This window comes from Mauremys mutica, chromosome 4, assembly GCF_020497125.1.
Source record: "Mauremys mutica isolate MM-2020 ecotype Southern chromosome 4, ASM2049712v1, whole genome shotgun sequence".
NCBI lineage: Eukaryota > Metazoa > Chordata > Testudines > Geoemydidae > Mauremys > Mauremys mutica.
Window position 1 is genome coordinate 64,080,128 of NC_059075.1, and position 24,240 is coordinate 64,104,367.

The following is a 24,240-nucleotide window of genomic DNA, read 5'->3' on the forward strand; positions in this document are numbered from 1 at the left end:
ACAGGCCACCCAAATATCTCAAGAGCACCTGCAATACAGAAATAGAACTCCCTCCAACTGCACACTCCAGTTATCACTTGCTACCCCAAACTGGGGGTACCCATATGGGGTATCAAACAACTACAACCCAAACTCAATAGGGACCCCATAATGAAAGAAATCTTCCCCTCTTCTGGCCTTCAAACAACCTCTCGCCCCAACCTCTCCAAGCTCATCATTAGAAGCAAGCTCCCCAGAGATCAGGATGCACCAACTCAAAGCGTCAGACACTGCCAGAATAGATGCAAAACCTGCAGCTGTATCTCCACTACAATGATCAAACACCTTCCACAACGCACCTTTCAAGATCCATGAGTCCTATACATGCCTATCACAACATGTGATTTACCTCATCCTTTGCCCTAAATGCCGTGTGGAAGCAGGGAAAGGATTAACAAGGATTTGAAGGGGATTTTAATGCATGTCAGTCAGTTAGCAAGAGTTAGGCTAGCTGTAACCCTAATGACGTGAGACTTGTAGAAGCAAGGATAGTGTGAGGCAGAGGGAAAGAACTGTGTAAAAAGTTATTACGACCTTGCAACTTGATAACCAAATATGCAAGCTGGCATCTTTTAGGAGTGAGACAAATAAGATAGCAGAAAGGCTTATGTATAAACAAAATGTATTTGTTGCTTTTTACCGTCTGTATTATTGCTAGTAATTGTCTGTAACAAAGGTATAAAGGCTTGCTGTAATTGTTTACCAGTTGAGAGACCTGTCCGGGACTGGGGCGACCCTGTGTCCTAAGGCACGCCCTCCCTCCATTGTAATTACTGGAGAAATAATAAAGTATTTGATTTTGCTGCACCCAAAGAAAAAGTGAGAACTGAGTTTTTCTCCGACAGCCCCAATTACAACTATATAGGTGAAACCAGATCTTGAATGAACTTACACACAAAAATGATAAAAGACAAAAACCATCACATCACCTGTGGGTGAATTTTTTCACAAAGTGATCATGCTACATCTGAGATATCAGTCCTCATCCTCAAAGAAAACCTGCACAATACTTTCAAAACATGAGCCTGGGAGCTTAAATTCATAACCTTGCTAGACACTAAAAATTATGAACCAAAGAGAGAGACTGGATTTATGGTTTATTACAACAATCTATAACCCACTAACAAACCCCAGCTGCTTCCCCCTGCCCTTCCTTTCCTCCCTATGATGGGACGGGTTTCAGCAGGCCACTTCAGTTTGAATGGTCCCTTGAAATATGTGTTAACTACTATGCTAAGTAAACTGTTCCATCTTGTATTTAGCTGTGACACTCTGAGTACATTTTCCAGACCTGAAGAAAAGTTCTGCGTAAGCTTGAAAGCTTCTCTCTCCAACCAACATACTACCTCACCCACCTTGTCTTTCTAATATCCTGGGACCAATACGGCTACAACACTGCATAAATCAAACCATACCCCACCCCTTACAATTCCACCTATAGCCTAAGGAAACACACATTAAATATCTATAAAATTCCAACTAAATGTTGGCATGCAGTAGAGTTTGTGGTAAGAGGAAAGTGATTTCTTCTTGTTCTTTTGCAGTTGTTGTACTGTAACAAAATTCTCTATGGAAACCATGTAGCTATCATTATCAGGGTGAAACAAGTGAACAGTAATCACCTACTTTTCAAACTTGCGTATCTAACTTTGGATTTAAGTACTTAAACCACAGAATCACAGAACCGAAGGGACCTAGAGGAGTCATCTTATCCAGCCCACTGGGCTGAGGCAGGACTGAGTATACCTAGGCCATCCCTGATAGGCATTTGTCCAACCAGTTCTTAAAAACCTCCAAAGATGGAGATTTCACAACCTGTCTCAGTACTTAACTGTCCTTGTACCACAGTTAGAAAGTTTTTCCTAATATCTAACCTAAATCTCCCCTGCTATAGATTAAGCCCATTACTTCTGGTCTTACCTTCACTGGACAAGGAGAACACTCACTCTCCTCTTTATAATGAATCTGAGTGAATTGTTTTAAAAAAAAATGAGTCTTGAGAAAAGAAGACGGGGGGGGACCTGAAAACAGTTCAGATTCATTATAAAGAGGAGAGTGCTGAGTAGAGCAGGACAATAATCCCTCATATTTTACTGACAACACTCCTGTTAATACACCCCAGAATACCAGTTTAAGACATTATATCATCACTTAATGCCTAAAACTGGTATTTAGATGCTCAAATATGGATTTAGATACCTACATTTAAGCACTTATGTTTGAAAATTGGTCCTTAAAAAACTGTAAATACAAATGTCTCCCTGTGGAGCATTTCATCAGTTCCTTCCCTGCTTATTATTACCTCATCGCCTTTTGTAGTTTCTGATCCTGATGTAGTTGCTGCTATTGCCACCAAACTTGATTTTTCTCTCAATCGTTTCACTGTGTCAAACATCTGGGAATAGAGATTTAGGTGTTAAGAGAATATAAAATGTGACTGGATTGTGCATGCCGTATAACTGAACCTAAGGGCTGTTAAAAGGTTAAACATTTTTTGAGAATTTCATGTTGGTAAAAATGTACTTGGAACTATCAGAGTACGAAAAGCCTCTACTGAGTCAGTGCAAGTTTTCCCACAATACCAGTGTGCCTCCAACCCCACAACTGGGGTCTATTCAGTCCTTAGCCATTGCGAAAACTACTAACAAGGATGCTAATTAGTGGAAATTAGTGTGATGTTCTGTCATAAGAATCTCTATTCACTAAGAAATGATCACCAATACCAAATCATTTCATATAGGCTACTAAAGGGACATCATATGGTAATGTTCAGTCACTACCGTCCAGCGCATTATTTAAACTAGCAAACCCAGAGGTGAAAGGCTCTCTTAAGAAATTTGTCATGGGTTAAACAACCTCTTCCCTAATCCTCATTTTGCATAGTAATCTCAGTTATTCAGTTTTGGAGAATTAGCCTTAACTTTAAATATCAACGCTATGCTTCTGAAACACTATCAAAAGGATCATTTGATAGACGTCCTCAACACACCTTAATATTAAACCACTTTTCCCTTTATGAAACTTGATGCATATTTCTTCTTGCTACTCAATTTCATAAAAAGAATACCAGCTGCTTTCTTTTTGTGGAATGTCAGGTTAGGTTAATGTTATGTTAAAAGAATTTTATAGCAGAGTTTTTTGGGGGGGGCAAGAAGAGAGGGGAGATTACATCTTCAATTTCACATATTCCTAACTTGGAGACATTAGTCTTTTGGTCTGACAATTTCACAGACTGACATTTGACTGAAGGTGAATTAGACAACACTACAACAACAACAAAGAAGTCTACAGTTGGAAATTGCCTCTGAACGGCAGGCTCAAATTTTCCTCTTTTAAAAAAAAATATAGAAAATTAAACGCAAAAAAACCCCCATATATTGATCCAAAATCCCATTTAAAAAACAAAAATTGTGAATGTTAAGGTTGTACTTTTAAGTTTGGATTTTTTGTTCCAACAATTTTCTTATCTTACCAGAAATCTTGAAAGCTCTAATTTAAACACTTTAAATTTAATTTATACACCATTTAAAAACATTGTGCTTTTTATAAAGTAATTTTCCACTTTAGCCATTTAATTTGAAGACTGATGCTACAAAAAGTGTTTAACCCTCTCAAAAAAAAAAAAAAAGATTTTAACAGACCTTAAAAAAACTTTCCAATTTTACTAATACCGACAGATGTCACCAAAGCTTCTTTTTACTTCTCTACTATTTAAAATATCTTGAATAATGAAAGCAGCAAAGAATCCTGTGGCACCTTATAGACTAACAGACGTTTTGCAGCATGAGCTTTCGTGGGTGAATGTGAAGTGGAACTCTTGCATCCGACGAAGTGGGCATTCACCCACGAAAGCTCATGCTGCAAAACGTCTGTTAGTCTATAAGGTGCCACAGGATTCTTTGCTGCTTTTACAGAACCAGACTAACATGGCTACCTCTCTGATACTTGAATAATGAAGTTACAGAAATATGAATACTGAGTTATTTAGGGCAATTGGAAAGTTTTTTTTAGAAAGTCACTACTAAATATTATTTAGCTAAAATTTTGACTTATGCACTGGATTCTGTATTAGCACATGGTGTACATAAGAAAAAAATCATCTCATCTCAGCAACTGAAAAAATAAGCTTTTCAACACAGTAGGATACTGAAGAGATCACGGCAGGTGTGAACAGTGTCTACTGCATTAGCTAAAGCAGTCACAAACTTCTCTCTTTTAAAATGCTGAATTATTAAAGCCAAATCACACTTGGCTTCTGCATTGTTTACCTGCAGTATCCAGTTGATCATATCCTTCTGTGCTTCTAACTGAGGAACTGATTTTAGTTTTTCCAGAAGCATTAGTATGTTCAGAGCATTCAAGGCTGAGCTTCCCATTCCTTCACAAAGAGATGAAGTGTAAATGCGCAAGTTTTCAGAAATACTGGCTAACATTTTTGCTACTATAAACATGATTTAAAATATTGGCAATACACATTATAGTCACTGTGCTGCCTTAGATTTGCCTCAATTCTAGACACATGTAGCTAAATCTTTGTTCTACATAGATCAAACACAGCTTACACTTTAATGTAGGTTCCTTCCAAAAGCAGAAGTATCGATAGCACAGACCTGACTTTCAGATCTATGCTCCTTCCTGTTATTGTAAGTCACGTTTTACCTAATTTGCTGAAAGCTCATCTTATAGAAGCCCATTTCTGTCAGAACAGGTGGTTATAATTCCAGACCTCTTGGTCAAAACTCTGATGGTACTTTGTTGCTAAAAAGTAGCTTTTAAAGAACTAAGAACCACTCCCTTCATTTGAACTTTTCTTACAGCACGTTACAGGAGGAATGAGCAAACTGAATTCTCACAACTTTAAAAAGAGACTATGTCAACCCAATATTTTTTTTTCCAAATCCAACAATTTTGAAATACTCCAGCTTCCAATAGAGCACCTTTTGAATGGTAGGCTCTGGAATTTAAAAAAAAAAAAAAAAATTAAGAGGATTTTTTAAACGAGAGATTCTCTGTTTCCCTAATGATGTTTATTAGAGACTTTTCAGCAGGAAAGAAGCTGACTAAGGCCAGCACTGATCTGACAAGTTGCTCAGTTCAGGTGAATCCTTGCATTCATACTGAACTCCATTGCCTTTAAAGGTGTTCAATGTGCTGCAGGAGCAGTTTGCAGGATCACAACGTAATTGATTATGCAGGGGAAAACAACAGAATTCACTATACAAAATATGAGGTCATATACAAAAATATACTGACAAAGAATTCATCCACTGACATTTTTCAGTAATAGTAATCTTTGGTGAAGTTGTAATTACAGTAGGTATTAAAATTTTCCAAACAGAAGTGTGATGTTCAATTTGATTGTGTCCCTTTAATTTGCTTGACAAACAAAAAGACATGAATGATAAAAAATGGGGATTAAGAGATTGTACTTTTCAGACTCACTAATATTCCCCCTTTTACTGCATATTGTTCATAAGATTGTGATTCTGTCACGGAGGTCACTGAAGTCATGGATTCCATGACTTTCTGCAACCTTCGTGACTCCACAGTTGCAGCGGCTGGTGCAGCTGACCCTGGGGCCAGCTGCTCAGACACCCCAAGGCGACTTCTTGGGCCACACCAGTCATGTGGCTGGCCCCAGGGAGCTCCTGAGAGGCAGCGGTCCCAGGGGTGGCTGGAGAAGTGGCCCCGGGGAGTGCCCGAGCATCGGTCCCAGGGACCGCCAGAGCAGGAGGCCTCGGAGGCTGTTGGAAGAGTATTCCCCAGAGGCCTCGGAGCAGCAGGCCACTGGGGGCAGTCAGCCTCCACAGCTGGAGCAGGGGCCCTCCAGAGCAATAGTGCCCTAGGAGCAGAGATTTAGTCATGGGTATTTATAGTAAAAGTCATGGACAGGTCCCAGGCCATTAATTTTTGTTAATTGCCCACGACCTATTGGGATAAATCAAGGGGGGAGATAGCTCTCTTTTATGGACACCCAGCCAGCCAGTTAGTTACAAAATCCCTGTTAGTAGCTGTAAAGGGTTAAAAATGCCCATAGGTAAAAGGAAGGGGGTGGGCGCCTGACCAAAAGAGCCAATGGGAAGACTAGAACTTTTAAAAATTGAAACAAGACTCCTCTTTTGTCTGTCTGTTGTTCTCTGAAGAGAAGGGACAGAGCAAAAACAGGGCTGGAACTATGCAGTAAAAAGCTTTAAGCAAGGTATGAAAAATCATTAAATTATACCTAGAACTGACTCATTTGAAACCCCAGACCCGTAAGTAGATCAGGAAATGTCCAGAAAGACGCAATTAGGGGTTTATCTCCTTATGGCTTGTGCTCTCCTCTGTGCTAACCCTCAAATGCTTTTGTTTATAACCATTAAGCTGGACCTCAAGAAAACCATTCTTGATGCTTAATTATTATATTTGCTCTTTTAAAACCTAGCAATAGCGTAAGTTCCAGATGTATTTTCTTTCTTTTTGTTTTTAATAAAATTTACCTTTTTTAAGAACAGGATTGGGTTTTTGTGTCCTAAGAGGCTTGTGCATATGTTGTTTAATTAGCTGGTGGCAACAGCTGATTTCCTTTGTTTTCTTTCTCAGCGTTTCCCCGGGGGGGGGTGGGTGAGAAAGGGTTGGAGGAATTCCCAAGTGCGCCTTCCTGAATTCAAAGGGGTTTTTTGCATTTGGGTGGTGGCAGCATCTACCTATCCACGGTCAGAGAGAAGCTGTAACCTTGGGAGTTTAATACAAGCCTGGAGTGGCCAGTATTAATTTTAAGAATCCTTGTGGGCCCCCACCTTCTGTACTCGAAGTGCCAAAGCGGGGAATCAGCCTTGATACCTGTCTATGACTTTTACTAAAAATACCCACGATTAAATCTTAGCCTTATTCATAAGGTCAGTGTTTTCAAAAGCTTTAAATAAAAGCCACTTCAGTGGCTTGGATTCATATTTCTAATTTTTGATCCATATCACAGGAGGTAATAATGTTTAGCTTGCAAAAGAGACTCTCTTCTTACACAATGTAGTAGCAACTCTATACAAGATAAAAAGAATGGAAGATTAAATATGCAAAGAATTTGGACTCCACCTCAACCTAAGCAGATTTTACTGCAAGCCAAAGGATCTTCTGGATACAAATGATAAGGTTTAGAGTCAAAGGAAAGAAGCACAAGAGCATCCTGCATATAGCTTATAAGTGAAATCTTGGCTTTTTTCCTGTTGTCACTAGAGTAATAAAACCCCTTAATTCGGAGACAAATTAAGATCTGTCCAAGTCAAAGGGCACAAAAATGTGTGGTTAGTTTATTTTTGTCATTTCTCAAGGAATTTCCCTCTTCTCCTTCATGATAATCCTGTAGTGGAAGGAGGATGACATGACCCAGGAAGCTCTCAATATCAAGTGGCAAGAAGTTTACCAGAATATCCTGATTCTGGTATGTACATTCTGGTTCACCAAAGAATATCATGGGAGATCTTAAATGAAAGCCAGAATCACACTAGTAATTAATATCATTGTGAAATGTATGTCCAGATGCTATGAAAGGAGTTACGTATGTATGCTGAAAATATGTTCCTATAGTTTGCATCAAGGCAGAGTTGACAAACAGATTTACTGTCAGATAAAAGATGTTTATTCACTTTACTCTCTGACAGCATGTAAATTAAGCATTTTAAGCCAACATAATGGATGGCCTATTTACATACAAAGTCAACAGGGAAGAAGCAGGACTCAGTAAAACCAGGGGGGTGGAGGGAAGGGGAGGAGTTACTGTCCTGAGGACAGACAATGAACATTGGGGAATATAAGTAGAAGGAAAGGAGACCCTTATTTCATTCATGAAAACAGGCTCACAATCAGACTGGGTTGAAATACTGCAAGAAACATTTGGGTGAGAAAATTCTTTAAGGCAGGTGGTTAGCCTGCTAAATTAAGTTTAGTTGCTAGAAATAGTTTCATATATAACTTTTTTGTTTTCGTTATCCTTATTCACTAGTTCATGAATCTCAAACCACTGATAATAAACGTATCATTGTTTTCACTATAAATATATCTCAGTGTTGTGATATTATACAAGGAGCTGATCCTTAGCTGAATCATTCAAGCTGATGTGTATACTGTTCCCTTGGGGACAGCAGAGATGATATTTCTGTGAACGTTCAGTGGATAAGGGGTTGGACACTATAAGGGAACACTTCAAAGGGCCTTGGAGACTGGAGTACACCTATAATTCTGCAAGAAAAAATAAGGGCTGGCATAGCCCAGAGGAGACTGGGTAGCTAACAGGTTGGTGAAGTCAGGGAATGGACACCCAATTAAACGCAAGCAAGTCTCTCCTTCACTGGAGGCAAGGGGGTATCAAGTTGACTCATGGTCCTGAACACCCCAAGAATCTAAACAGCAGAGTAATGGAGGCCATTAAGAGGCAAAAAAGCATCCTTTAAAATTTGGAAGTCAAAGCCTAATGAGGAAAATAGAAAGGAGCACAAACTCTGGCAAGTAAAATGTAAAAGTATAATGAGGCAGGCCAACAATGAATTTGAGAAGCAACTTGCTAAAGACACAAAAACTAACAGCAATTTATTTATTTATTTGTTTTTTTAAAGTACATCAGAAGCAAAAAGCCTACCAAACAGCCAGTGGGGCCACTAGATGACAAAGGAGCTCTCTGTTTAGTTTAAGTCACCAGGACCAGATGGTATCCACCCAAGAGTTCTAAAGGAAGTCAAATATGAAATTGCAGAACTACTAACTGTAGTATGTAACCTATCATTGAAGTCAGCCTCTGTACCAGATGCCTGGAAGGCAACTAATGTATTTTTGGTTTTTAAAAAGGGTTCTAGAGGCAATCCTGGCTATTACAGGCTGGAGAGCTTAATTTCAGTAACAGGCAAAGTGGTAGAAACTATGGTAAAGAATAGAACTGTTAGACACAGACAAACACTATTTGTCGGAGAAGAGTCAACACAGCTTTTGCAAAGGGAAATCATGCCTCACCAATCTATTGGAATTCTTTGAGGGAGTCAACAAGCATGGGGATAAGCAACAAGCATGATCCAGATGATACAGTGTATTTGGACTTTCAGAATGCCTTTGACAAAGGTCCCTCATCAAAGGCTCTTAAGTAAACTAAGAGGATCTAAGAGGGAAGGTCTCATGGATCAGTAACTGGTTGAAAAATAGAAAACAAAGGGTAAGAATAAATTATCAGTTTTCACAATGGAGAGAGATGAACAGCAGGGTCCCCCAAGGAATTTTATTGGGTCCTGTCGTGTTCAAAACATTCATAAATAATCTGGAAAAAGAGGGTAAACAGAGATCACAAAGTTTGAAGATAAAAAAATTATTCAAGATAGTTAAATTCAAAGCAAACTGCAAGAAGTTACAGAAGGATCTCTCAAAATTGGATGACTGAGCAAGAAAATGGTAAATGAAATTCAATGCTGATAAGTAATGCACATTGGAGAAAATAATCCCATCTATACACATATAGTGATGGGTTCTAAATTAGCTGTTACCATCTAAGAAAGACATCTTGAAGTCACTGAGGATAGTTCTCTGAAAGTTCCTCTCAATGATCAGCAGCAGTCAAAAAGGCTAATAATATGTTAGGAACTATTAGGAAAGGAATAAAAAAAATATGATAGAAAATATCGTAATACCACTTTATAAATCCCTGGTGCACCCACACATTGAATACTGTGTCCAGTTCTGCTTGCCCCATCTCAAAAAGGATATAATAGAATTGGAGAAGGGCACCAAAGACCATCAAGGCTATGAAATTACTTCCATAAGAGGAGAAACTAAAAGGATTAGGGCTGTTCAGTTTAGGAAAGAGATGATTAAGTGAGGATATGATAGGTCTATAAAATCATGAATGGTCTGGAAAAAGTGGAGAGGGAGAGGTCTTATACGGCGAGTATAGGCCAAAACCTATGTTTTAAGTGGAAAATTAGGGGGTCGTCTTATACGCCCAGTCGTCTTATACGCCGGAAAATACGGTAACTTTTCTTTTGAGGCTAATATTGTCCTTATAATAAGAAGTTAGCATAATTCATTCCCCACTTCAGAGGAAGTGAAACATACTTGATGCTTTGTGATAGAAGTCAAAGGTCACTTCTTCCTCTGGAGCCTTTTCTAGCTGCTGCTTCTCTTCCAGTAAGCCCAGAGAAAGGAGGTGAAGTACCTGTGAAAGATGGAAATAATAAAACTCAATTGCTACTAGAGGGCTGTAAAACTGGACATATTGACAGAACTTAAGGAATATATCACACAGCGCAATAGTGCACGGATCTCAAACAGAAGATTCAATAACCATACACAGAATATACAAGTGTCCTAACTATGCACGACCCCTGCTTTTTCCTTGCATTAAGCTTAGTTCATCCTTACATGTTTCACATCAGCCATGTACAAGGTTTACAAGTCATCATCAGCAAAAGTGCACACTCTTAATGAATTAATGTGCCTCAAAGCATTTGCAGTGATGCTCAAACAGCGTTATTAAAACAGTAGGGTTTATTAGTCAACTGAACACAACAGAGGAAGTCCTTAGGTTAGCATAGAGAAAAGAAAGTTAAGTCCATTCTGGTTAGCCTACAGCCCGGCCAAGCTGTAGTGAACCCCATTGTTCAAGCTGTCTGACTCCTTACAGCAACCAATTCTTATCCCCCCAACCTCACACCTTCCCATTTCTTTGTTCTCAAGCTGGGGGATAATGCTCAGCTTCCCTGCTGAGAGGTGGAAAAATCTATCACCCTCGGGTCACTGATTGCTAGATGTCCCATCCAGGCTCAGACAGCTAGGTGACATTCATACCAATGTCTCTTGGTCTGCCCTGAGAGTAAACAGTCCTTTTCCACAAACTGGGTAACAATGCAGCATACAGGGGAAACTGAGGTACACACACAGGTCATACAAATATTACAGAAAATTCCCACTTCATCACAACATATCAGTGTTACAGAGCCAAGTTATCCCACCTTGCTTCTTTAACAAGCTTGTTTTTACATGCAGTTGTAAGTCAGAAAACCAGACAGCGCAACTGTCTTGAAACAGCTTTCAGAGATGAGACAAGGCAAGACTGTTAAACACTTCAAGTTATGTAACTGCAATACTTATTTTTGCAAAGTGCTTATTACTACCGTAAATTACATTTAAAGTTTATAGAGGAGGAGGCAGATAATGGGAAACCTTTGCTGGATCAGTAAAATTTATAAAAACAGCCTTTTGGATCAAAGAGGTCCCTTTCTTCCAATTAAAATATTGGTTAACCACATTTATAAGTTTAGAAGTATTAACACAATGTGCCTTTAAAAAAAAACTAAACCATGTACTGGAAATGGTAATACTATAAGAGAGAAAGAAAGTAAGATTCTGTTTATCAAGCCTATGCTTATCTACCAAACACCACAAATAACTGACTTTAAAAGTGTCATCCAGTGCCATTTCATTAAGGTGTAATGTAGAATGATTTTCAAATCAAGTCTAGTACGTTATGCTAATGTTCAAGAGATATGCAAGATTACAGTTTACTGTAGTGTGCTGCGTGTTTACATATAAACGGACAAGAGTGTTTTAGCATCAATAGTTAACCCAAATTAAGGAGGAAAAATACTAATGCAATCCATACCATCTGGATCATAGCTTCAGTCCATAAGTGGGTCTCCAGTTGTACTGCCCTTTGAAGGATAGTCCTGAGGATATACATCATGATATCACAGTTCAGAACTTTCACCACATTGCTGAATGCTGGGCTGAATTCAGGAGGGGGAGGAGGTGGCAGTGCTAGAAAAGAAGTCACATGCAGGCATATTAATAACGTCCTAATATTTCCTACCAGATTGTGAGCAGGAAGTGGAGACAACAGGTAAACTGCTACCAAGTGCGGGGGGGGGGGGAATCTGAGTATATTTCAGTCAGTGAGCAAGTTTCCGACCACATGCACTAGCCTTTTTCAATGAAGTTTTCACCGTTACCTCCATTTAGTTTGTATGTAAAATACAGCGTTGGAAAAAAGTGAGAGTGCATGAGAGACAAACAGTTGCAGATGCTTAGAAATCACAGCTCTGAACTTCTGAAAGTTTAAATATTTTGTATGGTCTCAGCTTTCACATAACGATCTTTATAAAACTCAGGCTAACGAAGTATAAAGTTTTAAAAACATGTGCATAATGGTCTTCCAATACATCTGAGAGCCAGAATATTTTACCTTTTCACAAGCAGCAATATGGTATACAGAACAGTACAGTTCTTCAGTTCCTTTGCTTCTGTAATATTTGACATTAAGTTCTCAAATTTTTATAGTAGAAATTTGCATGCAAAGCACTAAACAGAGCCTGACACATGCCAGTGAAGGAATAGGAATACGTATTACCTTAGAGACATTAAACTTTACATTTATTTGAATTGCCCAATTTACATGAAATCCAGTTTGACAAAGCACTATATAAAAGTTAGGATTTAAAAAAAAAAATCTTACAAAAATGTATAGTTGTTTTCTGCACTCCTGCTATTTCCAGTAGTGGGGGAAAGTGAAAGCTATTGTATGTAAATGTCAATGTACAAAGTAAACAAACAGGGCGAGGGACAGTGGAGAGGGGACCAACAACAGAATTTTCTCTTCGCTGACTTTCTAGTTATATGGATTTTGGGTGTTACTTATAAACAACGGAGATACAAAATTCAGACAGAATGCAATTTCCAAGTCGACTGTGTCCTTTAAACAAGTGTCAGGTTACTTTTCTTCAATCAGCATTTTTCAGTTGAAAGGCTCCCAAAGCACACTATACAATTTCCTAAGAAATAATTTCACACACCGCTGATATAGAACTCTGCAGCGCTGCTTAACAGTACACAATATTAAACCACAGTTTAGAATGGAAAGCGAAGACCAGTGTATCCAGTTGAAAACTTGGGGAGAATAACTAGCCAAATACCATTTTATTACTATACTGGAATTAACAACAGTGGGCAAGACGTTGGTCTTAAATGTAATGAAATTGTTCATATGCAAATAACAGCCCAGTGCACCAACAGTTTTTCCCAAAGCTCTTCAATTACAGTTCATGACTTAAATGGTGATTGTGGAATTAAAAAGGGAGGTTAGGGAAAGAGGGGATAATAGTTCTGTTACAACCGAAACATAAGAGTCTTATCTCTAAGTTTCTGACACATGGAGTTTGTGACTTTTAAAGTGAGTTTTGATTGTTTCTGAAAGATATCAGATTTATGGTAGTTTACAATGAAGCCATCCATAGAACAGGCACAGCACTGGCGGCAGCAGTACAATCTTCCCTACACTACCCTACCAACCCTATCCCAGAAGAACCACCTATAAAAGGAGAAAAATTACTTTAGTCTCCTTGGTCTCTCTAGATTGTCAACAAGTTTGCCTGTTTTGACAATGAGTTGAATTTGTGGACATCTGTCCACTAGAAACTGAACTGAGAGCCCTCCCAACTGTTGAAAAAAACCCCCAAATCACCAAAAAGATGTCTGGTGGTAACACGTTATGGTCAATAAAGATTTAGGTCTATTTCCAACCTGTGACCCTGGATTCAACACAATTTCTATCCCATTATCAATCCCTGAGCCACATAAAGTTTTTATTTTATAAGCACAAAGGAAACTGGTGCACTGAACCATAGCACTTGGTCTATCGTCCAGTCCAACCTTTTACCTTCATCTCTGTTTTCTTGTTTTCTTCTCTTCTTCTGCATATGTTCAGCCTGTAAGAAACTTGGCCTAAGTTATTGTACCAACAGCACTGGAGGATTCTTCAGTGAAACCATCAGGGACAGTAGACTAACAAACATAGCAAAATCCACAGATTTACTTTGACACTCCACCCACATTGTATAATACATCAGCACATGAAAACATGTTGTGGGCCTGGATAATAAAACTAGTGCAAACACTACAATAAACCTATAGTAGGGATAAGTTTAACTTTTCTTAGTACTTTTTATAAGTGTGTGGAAAACTACAATTATTCCCTTGAAGTTCTGTGTATATTACCTATCCATTTATACAAATACAAATTCAACATATTCTCTTGTGAACATCTATGAGGAAGTCATTTTTTTTTCCAAAAGAGCCTATGCATTTAAACTCTCCCCTATTACAAGAATGTAAAAAATGTGTTGATCCTGTATAGTATTTCTTTTGATCAGCACATCTCAAAGAAGGAAAAAAAAAACTTGTGAAGATAGCTCTCCACCTAACAAAATATCTTTATGCGTAACCATATTTAATATATTTTGCAAATTTATATTAGTTAGATTTTTTTTTTTACTTCAATACAATACTGCTCATCCAGGGAAGTCTAAAAGATAGAAAAAAAATTGAAAAATAATTTGTAAAGATCAGCTTTGACTTGTAGTGTACTACAAATGAGCAACGCAATTACTTCACTTTGCCCAGACCAGTGGTCCCCAAACTTTTGAGGGTCACACCCCCCCCTTACCTCTGTCCATGTTTCTCCACCCCTGGAGCCAGGTGTGGGGCTGCAGCTTGGGGTGAGGGGTGGATGGGGTAAGGGGACTGAGGTTGGGGCTGCAGCTGAGGGTGGGGCTGGGAGTGGGACTGAGGCTGGGGCAGAACCACAGCCAGGCTGTGGTGAGGGCTGGTAGTTGGGCCTGCAGCCAGGTTTGGCTCCACTCCTGGCCTTGTTCCCAGCCTCTGCCCCAAGCTGGGAACAGAGTCGCGGCTGCTGGGGGCTTGTGTGGGGCTGGAAGCGGAGCCACGCCGAGGCTGGGGCCGGGGCCAGGGCCAGGAGCTGGGGATGCTGCTGGGGGTGGGGAGGGGCTGGATGGTGCTCACTTCCCCCTCCACACCCAACGGACAGTCCTCCACGCCCCCCTAGTGAAGCACACCCCATACTTTGAGGGCCTCTGGCCCAGGACTAGATAATATTTAAAAAAAAAAATCTTTTAAATGCACTGTGGAACTATGCACATTTATTTAGGGCCAAATTATGCTTCTCCCCCTGTTTGGATGAGCTAGTATTTTGTCTCTTTTTGACTTGGCATCTTATTTTTCCTAACAGGTATTTTTTACTAGAGCTTAACAGTCTTGTGTGACATCTGGCATCCCAAAGAGAACTAAGTCCTTTTACTGCCATACACAAAAGGAAGCTGTAGTGTGCAACTAAAGGTTTAGCTGAACTTAAAACATGAAGTGAGTAAATGGAGATTTCAAACTTCATAGCAGAAACAAAGGGAAAAAAAATACCTGTAATGCGGGGGTAGAGAAGGGAAAACCACATAGGTACTGCTCTTAAAATGCATTGGGGTAGATCCTTAGCTGGTGTAAGTTATCATAGCTCCATGGATTTTCACTGGCAGAGGAGCTGTCCCATCGTGTCTTCACTACACTTACTATAATTTGTTCCCTAGATGGAGTCTGTCTCCAGTATGCAATCTGATAATGCTTTTATTAACCTACATTGCTTGTCACCTGTTAAAAAACTGAAAATTTAGGCTGGGGTTTTCAAAGGGATCCAAGCGAGTTAAGCACTCAACTCTCTCTGAATTTCAGTGGGAGACAGGCACCTAAATGCTTTAGGCGCCTTTCAAAGTTCCCAGCCTAAGTGTTTTGGACTCACAGCATGCATTAAAACGGCTGTGGTTTTTTTTTAAAAAGCTACACATACACCAAAACACCCCACACATTGGTATTTTCCCGTGCTGCATGGGAGCGGAGATTCTCAAGATTATCGTTGTGTTTGTTAATCTGAATAATGTTTTATTAGAAGACTGATGGTAGCTTTTTACAGCTTAATTACAGAAGAACAGTTTTTGTCACATGAAAAATGTCTTCGCTGTCTCCTCTGTCAAAAAAACAAAAGTTAGCTTCCCTATGAGTATGGTTCGAGGGTTAAGTAGAATACATTAATATATCTCTGATTTATTTCTTTTAAGCAGACTCCATTACATCCCTCCCTTCAGTTCACCAGGTTTGTTTAGGCAGAGAACAAAAGTGCGTGCTCTCCTCTGCCCTTCATATTGTCTACCTTGCTGTGCTGGGTCTTGGTATAGTGATAAAAGAACATATTGAACTCTTTCATGCATTCATCCTTCAATTCATAAACTCCATGGCCTGACACACCCGGTTTCCTAAAAAAACATTTACAATACACGGATTAACAACACATCCTCAGTGCTTATTTATAGCACAAGCAGCAAGTAATGTAATTACTTCCTAAGGGAATGTTAAGAGTGAAATAGAACACAACTGGACCTGGCTCTGCATATTTAAACAAGGATGGCAACTTCATTATATTACAAAGTACAAACAGAATTCAGTTACCAGTTTTTAACTACCAGCAATACACTTTCCTATGGATCCTGCCCATTGCTCTCTGACACACGGCACCAGGAGATTATTCACAGATGAATTAATTAAAATTTTCACCTAGAATTTCAGGCATTTGGCCTGCATTGTGCCTCACTGTATAATCTTCAATTCCTTTTCAAGCTAGGCACTAATCTAAGTAACATAAGGATATGCTTCCCAGTGAAGTACACTGAAAGGTCTCTTCTTTTAACCCTCATCCTACCCTCAAAACAAAAATCCTAGCCATATTTATGGTTCCCTTTGGTTAAATGTAAAAAGAGAAAGCCACACGTAATTTAGAATAAGGGAGACTACAGGAATTGAATTGGAAGTTTTTGTTGTGTGGGGGTTTTTTTGGGGACAGAATCATAACTGACCAAAATCAATTCAGATGTCAAAGTACCATACACAATGGTTTCCTTGGTTGCCTATGAAAAGGATCTTTTCTACCTACAGCTGGTAGCCAACAGTTTTCTGGCAGAAAAGCAAGTAAACAAGTAAAGAGCAGTCTAAACCAAACATTAAGGGAGATTTTCAAAAGGTAAAAAGGGCAAGTAGCGGTATGGTGGCCAGCTACTACAAAAGAAAGTGAGCTTTTAAAAATCTCCTCCATTAATATGGGGGACTCCAGGAGTCCCAAGAGTTCTCAAATTGAATTTGAAAAAACCCTCAGGCCTTCCATATCCCTATTTTACACTTACATTTGCTTTCATTTGTGTATAGAAAAGTATTTCAAGCTTACAAAACAGGAGAGGAGTTTGTGTAGCATGACCAACAGTCTAAATAGGGTACGTCTATACTGCAATAAAAGACAAGCAGCATGGTTGCAGCTGGCTCAGGTCAGCTGACTCAGGCTCATGAGGCTGACGTTCTGACTCAGGCCAGAGCCTAGGCTCTGAAACCCTGCGAATGGGGTGGGTCTCAGAGCCTGGACTCCAGCCCGAGTGTCTACCCTGCAAATTTTTGCTCAGCAACATAAGCCTCACAAGCCCAAGTCAATTGACCCAGATTCTGAGACTCAGTGCCGTGGATTTTTTTATTGCAGTGTAAATGAATCCTTACAGCTCTCATCCCTTCACCTGAATGTTATCTATAAAGTCATATTAAGAACTTACTTGAATACGGCCACTTTGTTTATTACTTTCTCCAAGCCAGTTTCATTGTTTTCCTGTTAAAACATTTAACACAGAGCATATTTTTACATACACATATATACTACAGTATTAGGTTACAGTCTAGAATATTAGGACTAAAATTTGACAGTTCATAACATGCAGGACTAACCTATCAGTATCAGAATCTATACCAGCCTGTATCTACTCTAATAAAATCACCTCAGATCGATCACTTGTGAAATACGCCATTATTAATGCAACAAAAACCCACGGACAGTTTGCACGGTAAAGTATGAAGAGCCATCTAGATTAATTCCATATTTAACCTATGGACTAATGTATTTTGTCAATGCTCATCCAAAATTCAGATATTCAAATTACAAATTTGGTGATGAGTAAAATAATAAGTACTCCCACCCCTGGAATGGAAAATGTAAAAGGATGTCCAAGAGAGAACATCAAAACTCCTTTGCTCACTGAACTACCTTCAGACATAACTTTTATCAGAGTTGTGCCCCATCCAACGAGCAAATTTTTCATTTTACTATTAAGGGAAGGCAGGCCACACACTTTTTAATTCTGAAAGGTTAGTCTCTAAAAATGGCATCCATGGAATCTATGTTTAGGGCTTACAATAATTTTCATAATATACTCAGTTTGAAAGCAAAATGCGGGTTTTTTCTCCTAACTGCCAGCCCTATAAAAATCAGTCTGGGCTATGACAGTTGAAATGAATTCTTTCCATCTTGTTCTTTATCAGAAGTAAATTTTTCAGCAGGACAAAACTATACTTTCAACTACACCTGTGCAATTGTTTTCAAATAGATTTGCACAATGGTAATTGATTAGAATTTAGTAAATACTGTTGATGCATAAGATAGAATACAATTTACCTCTCTTTCAGCTGCACTAGCTCTGCAGGTCCAACAGAAGAAATCATTTAAAAAAAAAAAATTGTCATTTAGGTAGTAGCCAGGGCCGGCTCCAGGCACCAGCTTAGCAAGTATTAGCTGGTATTCGGCGGCGGGTCCCTCACTCCCGCTCAGAGCGAAGGACCTCCCGCTGAATTGCCGCAGATCGTGGCTTTTTTTGTGTGTGTGTGTGGGGGGGGGTTGCTTGGAGCGGCAAAACCCCTGGAACCAGCCCTGTTAGTAGCTATGACTAAGAATAAACTCAATAGTCCTGCTCCCTGAGTACCAAAATGCAATCCTTCTACAGTAGTTTTTCAGATTAGAAGCATACTATGAATGTGTATATTGTACTAGGACAATGACTGGTTCTAAGATGTTCTTGGCTGCAGGCTGCCAGTCCGAAGGACACAGACACACAAGTAACTGTGGACTGTTACATTTCCCTTGAAGAGCACCATGCATTTACCTTTAACAAGGAGGGGAAATACTCATCTTACCAAAATGTAGTCATACTTCACTGTAACTCTAAATCCAAAATCTGTGGTTTCCATCAAAAGCAAAAGTAAAACACTTTCATCTAAAGAAACAGGGAGTAGAAAAGGGAAAGAAGAGGGAAGGAAGCAAAAAAAAAAAAATAGACTCACATTCTCAGGCAAAGATTTGGCAATAGCACTGTGAGCCATTGGTTCAATGCAGAGCAGATGAATAATTTCTCTCATAGTAATTTCTTCTTTTGTCACACTACTCACTCCAGGCACATATCTTTCCCCTACCAGGAAGCCATAAAAAGAGAAAAAAGGAAAACACAAAGGTTAAAAATACACTTCTGATTCACTCATACAGAAAAACAGTTACTAACCTGGTCTGTAATTGTTCTTCTTCAAAATGTGTTGTACATGTCCACTCCACTTCAGATGCGTGCATGCCCAGTGCATTAGCGTCCCTCAGCTGTACATCAGGTCAGTGCATGCCCTCTCTGTTGCCTCCTACTGTTACACAGTGTTACAAAAAGGTGGAGCCACACTCTACCCCAATGATCCCCAAACTGTGGGACTGCGCCATTCGGGGCAGCAGCCTATACTTGTGCCTGGAGGTCATCTGACCCAGGTTCTGCTCAGGGATAAGCTACTTCAGCATACCTGAGGGCTGAGTCACTGCAGGCTCTGCTTATGGGATGAGTCAGTGAAGCTGAGTTCCTGCAGCAGGTCTACACTACAGCTGGGATCAGTGCTCTGAGATCGATCCACCAGCAGTCAATTTAGTGGGTCTAGTGAAGACCCGCCAAAATCAACAGCAGATTGCTCTGCAGTCGACCCCGGTACTCTACCCCCGACAAATGAGGTAAGTCGATAGGAGAGTTTCTCCCGTTAACCCCTCGTGGTAATTCGACCTATGGTACGTCAACTCCAGCTATGTTATTCATGTAGCTGGAGTTGCGTAGCATAGGTCAACTGAACACGGTTGTGTAGACATAGCCTTAATGATGAGTCACTGCAGGCTCTGTTGGAGGGGCGAGTCTTGGCAGCTGAGACAGCAGCTCTGGTCTTACTGCGGGTTTGCCTCACTGAGGTGGGGGGAGCTGTTTAAACCCCTGGAAGGGGACATGATATCTCCACTCAGCACTTTAGGAGGCAGGGGAGATGGCGGCTGCCATAATACAGAGGTTCCAGAACAGCCTCCTTTATTGGGAGCACTTCTCAAGATCCCAAGATATTAACCAATCTGCATGAGCTCTCGTGAATTATTTCCACTTGAATATTTAGCAAGGAAGCCACCCTTTGCAAGAGGTCCTGGTGGGCCCAATAATCATCTGAAGCAGGTGAGGAAACACCAGATACTACTCGGACAATGAGGAGGAGGAATCCAACACTAGTTGAGGTGGAGATTTGCCCAATCCCTCCAAATGGAGATTCACTGAGGCAGGTTCCCCATGTTCAGTACTGGGCTTGGCACTGGGATTGGCTTCCTGCAGTTCTTGCCATGCAGGTTCACAATGTCTACCGGAGAATGTAGAAGGGGAAGGGTATGGAGAGGATTGGGAGACAGCAGGAAAATCCATGAGTTCCACAACAGCCACTGATAGGACACTGGAGTCCAATTTCTTCCCAATCATGGCTCCCTACTAGCCAGCCAACAGGGAGACTCTGCTAGATACCAAAGGTGAAAACTTCTCACAGGAGACTGAAGGCCTATGTGACGCAGCCATGACATGCAAGATCCCACTTCTAACTTATCTAGCCAGGGAAGAGAGGTGTCTCTTGGTTCCAGGAGTCCTTAGAGGACAGCACTGGGGAAATCATAGCTGGGTTGCATATGAGGGGGTACCGGAGTGTCCACAGGGTACCCATGGTATTGGGTACTGAACACGAGTAGCCAGCAAATCCGTGACATTGTCCATCGGTAATGGTCGAGATGTCTGCTGGACTCCCAGAGAAACCAGCACCAAGAGACTCAGAAAATTGCATGCCGTGGCATATCCCTTGGGTGTTGATGGCATCAGGAGGCTCTCTTGATGCTGAGGGTAGAGTGCGCTTGGTGCTGAAGCACTCTGTGGTGCAGATACTATTCTCCTCTTCTTCCCAGTTTGATCACTGGATGTGGACCTTGCTCTCCTGGGATGACAGGTCTCCAATGCTGTTTCTTAGGCACTGGAGAAGGAGATTGGAGCTGAGACTCTCCCATCGCAGTGGGATTGCTCCTGACCAAAGCAGAGACACTTGGTGCCCACCCTGAGCAGGAAGACTCCAAAGGTGAGAACAAAGCTGTCTCCCTAAGATGCTTAGTTTGACCTCCCTGTTTTGTTTTTGTTTTTTTCAGTTCTGGCTTAAAGTCCCTGCAGATTTGGTACCTGTCTCTAATATGAGCTTCTCCTAGGCACTTCAGGCACCCATAGTGTGGTCGCTGACTGGCACTAGTTTCTTCCATGCATCGCAAAGTTTGAAATCTGGGGACTGAGGCATGCCCTAGCCCTGGGCATCAGAACCCAATCTAGAGGGAACTAGTTATACTAACTAGTAAAGTAGTAAACTAGTAAAAAAGGAAACCTAATAGTAGAAAATTAAACTAAACTAAGACTATAAAACAACTACTAAACAATAAAACACTAAGAAAAGGGGAAACACCTACAACAGCAAGATAAAACACTCCGACAATCATCACAGGCGATAAATAGAACTGAGATAGGTTGGCTCCACCCTTTATACTGTTGCACAGCAGCATGAGAAAAGATACTGATGGGTACATTGGAGGGAAAAATTTCTGACGCTAGTGCACTGGGCATGCGCACACTTGAAGTGGAATGGACATGTGCAATCAAAGAAGAACTATACCCCTGTACAGATATTTCATAGGACAAAATTTGTGAAACTATCCCCTGAACGATATTTGAGGGCAAAAAGGAGAAAGATTTTTTTTTTAAACTGTCAATTTTTTTTGCTGCCCATAAGAACTCCATACTGGTTCAGACCAGTGGTCCTTCTAGCCCAGTATCTTGTCTTTCAACAGTGGCCAGAGTCAGTGGCTTCAGAGGGAATGAACAGTACAGGACAATTATTGAGCCACTGATGGAACCTGTCCTCCATGAACTTATCTAATGCTTTTTTGAACCCAGTTATACTTTTGGCCTTCACAACATTCCACTAGCAACAAGTTGCAGAGGTTGACTTTGTGTTGTGTGAAGACGTACTTCCTTCTGTTTGTTTTATACTTGCTGCCTATTAATTTCATTGGGTGACCCCTGGTTCTTGTGTTATGTGAAGGGGTAAATAACACTTCCCTATTCGCTTTTTCCACACAACTCATAATTTTAATCTATCTGTTGTATCCCCCTTCAGTCACCTCTTTTCTAAGATAAACAGATCCTCTCTTTTTAATCTCTCCTCATATGGAAGCTGTTCCATACACCTAATAATTTTTGTTGCCCTTCTCTGTACTTTTCCCAATTCTAATATATTTTTGGAGATAGGGAGATCAGAACTGCAAACAGTATTCCAGGTGTGGCTTAACCATGGATTTTTTTTTTTTTTATCAATCCCTTTCCTAATAATTTCTTACATACTGTTAGCCTTTTTGACCACTGCTGATCATTAAGAGAACTATCTACAATGACTCCAAGATCTCTTTCTTGAATGGAGACTTTTTTTTTTTTAAATGGTGTTACATTTTATCTCTGCATCCCATCTGGAGGTGACATATACCCAGTCAATATGGCAACAGTTGAAGTCCCATATTATTACTGGATTTTCTGTTTTTGTAGCCTCTCTAATCTCCCAAATGGTTCCTCAGTTCCTAATACACTTAAATCCCTACTCCCAACACCATCATCTCATACATGCATTGAATGTTCTGCCTGTCTAACTGGCCCTGCATGTGGAACTGGAAGCATTTTGGAGAATGCTACTATGAAGGTCCTGGACTCTCATCTCTTGCCTAACATTTGACCTCCAGTTCTCTCTCCTACCTTTCCCTAAGTATTTATACTGTAGCAGGGTGGACCCTGCTCCTGCAGTGAGGGGTTTAAAAGTGGCCTGGCAGGGCTTGAGAGCAGCTGCTCTCAAGGCTGGGCTGATTAAGGAAGTGACTGCAGGTGAGGCCACGCCCCAAACTGAGCAACAGCTGGCCCCTATAAAAGGCCAGGGAAGCCAGAAGCAGACAGTCTCTCTCTGCCTTCAGAGAGAGAAGGGCCTGGCTGCAGGGAACTGAGACAAAGTACCTAGGGTGAAGCAGGGCTGGGGAAAGGCTGGGGAGCTCCAGCCTAGAAAGCCCCAGGCTGCGGCCTAGCAGTGGACCAACAGCTACTGGGGGTTGCAGAGGGCAGCCCAGGGGTAGGCCAAAGCAGCAGGTCCAAACCCTCCTTGCCTGTGATGAGTAGGCTGATACTGCAGTCTGCCCCAGGGTGTGGGGCTAGACAATGACTGACAGTAGCCACATACTGAGGCAAGGTTGGGATAGAGGGTGGGGGTTCCCCGGAGAAAAGGGGAAGCCCAGAGCGAAAAGGGGTTACTGCCAGGGGGCAGCACCCCAGAGAAAAGGGGCACCGGGTCCAGGGAGGGACACGGGGGCCTGAGAACAGGTGGATCACCAGCCTGCAGAGGGCGCTCCGGTGCTGAACAGAGCTAATTCCCAGAGTAACCAGCAGGAGGCGCCACAGGGGTGAGTGACCCGTTTACAATACCTGCATGTATCACAACCACCAGCTCCTCCCCAGCACTACACAAGTCTGTCTAGATGTCTTGAGAGGTCCGCAATCTTTGCACCCAGTAGGCAATGTGTTTCTCCCAGTAGGGTTGCCATCCCTCCAACATTGTCCTGGAGTCTCCAGGAATTAATCTTTAATTAAAGATTATGTCATGTACTGAAACCTCCAGGAATACATCCAACTGAAATTGGCAAACGCTATCTCCCGGTCATCACAAACCCAAATATTCAGGGTTATTAGTGTGTTCTTATAATAAAGTTTCTTTGGTGAGGTATAGGAATTTGCTTTGCTTTCTCAAGTAGTGTCGTCTATATGGTACAGCAATGTAAATAACATTAGAAATATTTTTAGTTAGTTATATCACATCAGGATAATGGATATCAGGCATAAAGTTAAGAAATAGATTCTTCTCTTCACAGTATACCTGAATAACAAATTGTGGAATTATCTAACAGCCTATACTGTATACAAGACACAGTTTCAGATGTCATGTTTGCGTGTCACAGAACCACCTACTTAAGAGTTAACCAGCATCAACCCCAACCGTTTAAATTAAAATACAGAGAATTGTCTAATGGAAAAGGTCATCCATCAAGTCTGTCCTTTCCAGCAGCAAATATCCATAACTTTTTAACTACTGCCCTGTAAAGAGGAAAGA

At 40.7% G+C, this 24,240-nt stretch overlaps 1 protein-coding gene across 1 annotated transcript in view; it reads right to left on the reverse strand.

Moving 5' to 3' along the window:
- The window catches only part of UBR1 (ubiquitin protein ligase E3 component n-recognin 1), a 143,246-nt gene that overhangs the window by 62,568 nt on the left and 56,438 nt on the right, over positions 1-24,240 (reverse strand). The window contains exons 21-28 of the mRNA XM_045015211.1: positions 19,030-19,154; positions 17,475-17,527; positions 16,037-16,139; positions 13,703-13,751; positions 11,654-11,808; positions 10,108-10,207; positions 4,308-4,417; positions 2,342-2,434 (exon numbers count right to left, since the gene is read on the reverse strand). Of these exons, the coding sequence (XP_044871146.1) occupies positions 2,342-2,434; positions 4,308-4,417; positions 10,108-10,207; positions 11,654-11,808; positions 13,703-13,751; positions 16,037-16,139; positions 17,475-17,527; positions 19,030-19,154 (788 nt within the window). The remainder of the gene's footprint in view (positions 1-2,341; positions 2,435-4,307; positions 4,418-10,107; positions 10,208-11,653; positions 11,809-13,702; positions 13,752-16,036; positions 16,140-17,474; positions 17,528-19,029; positions 19,155-24,240) is intronic.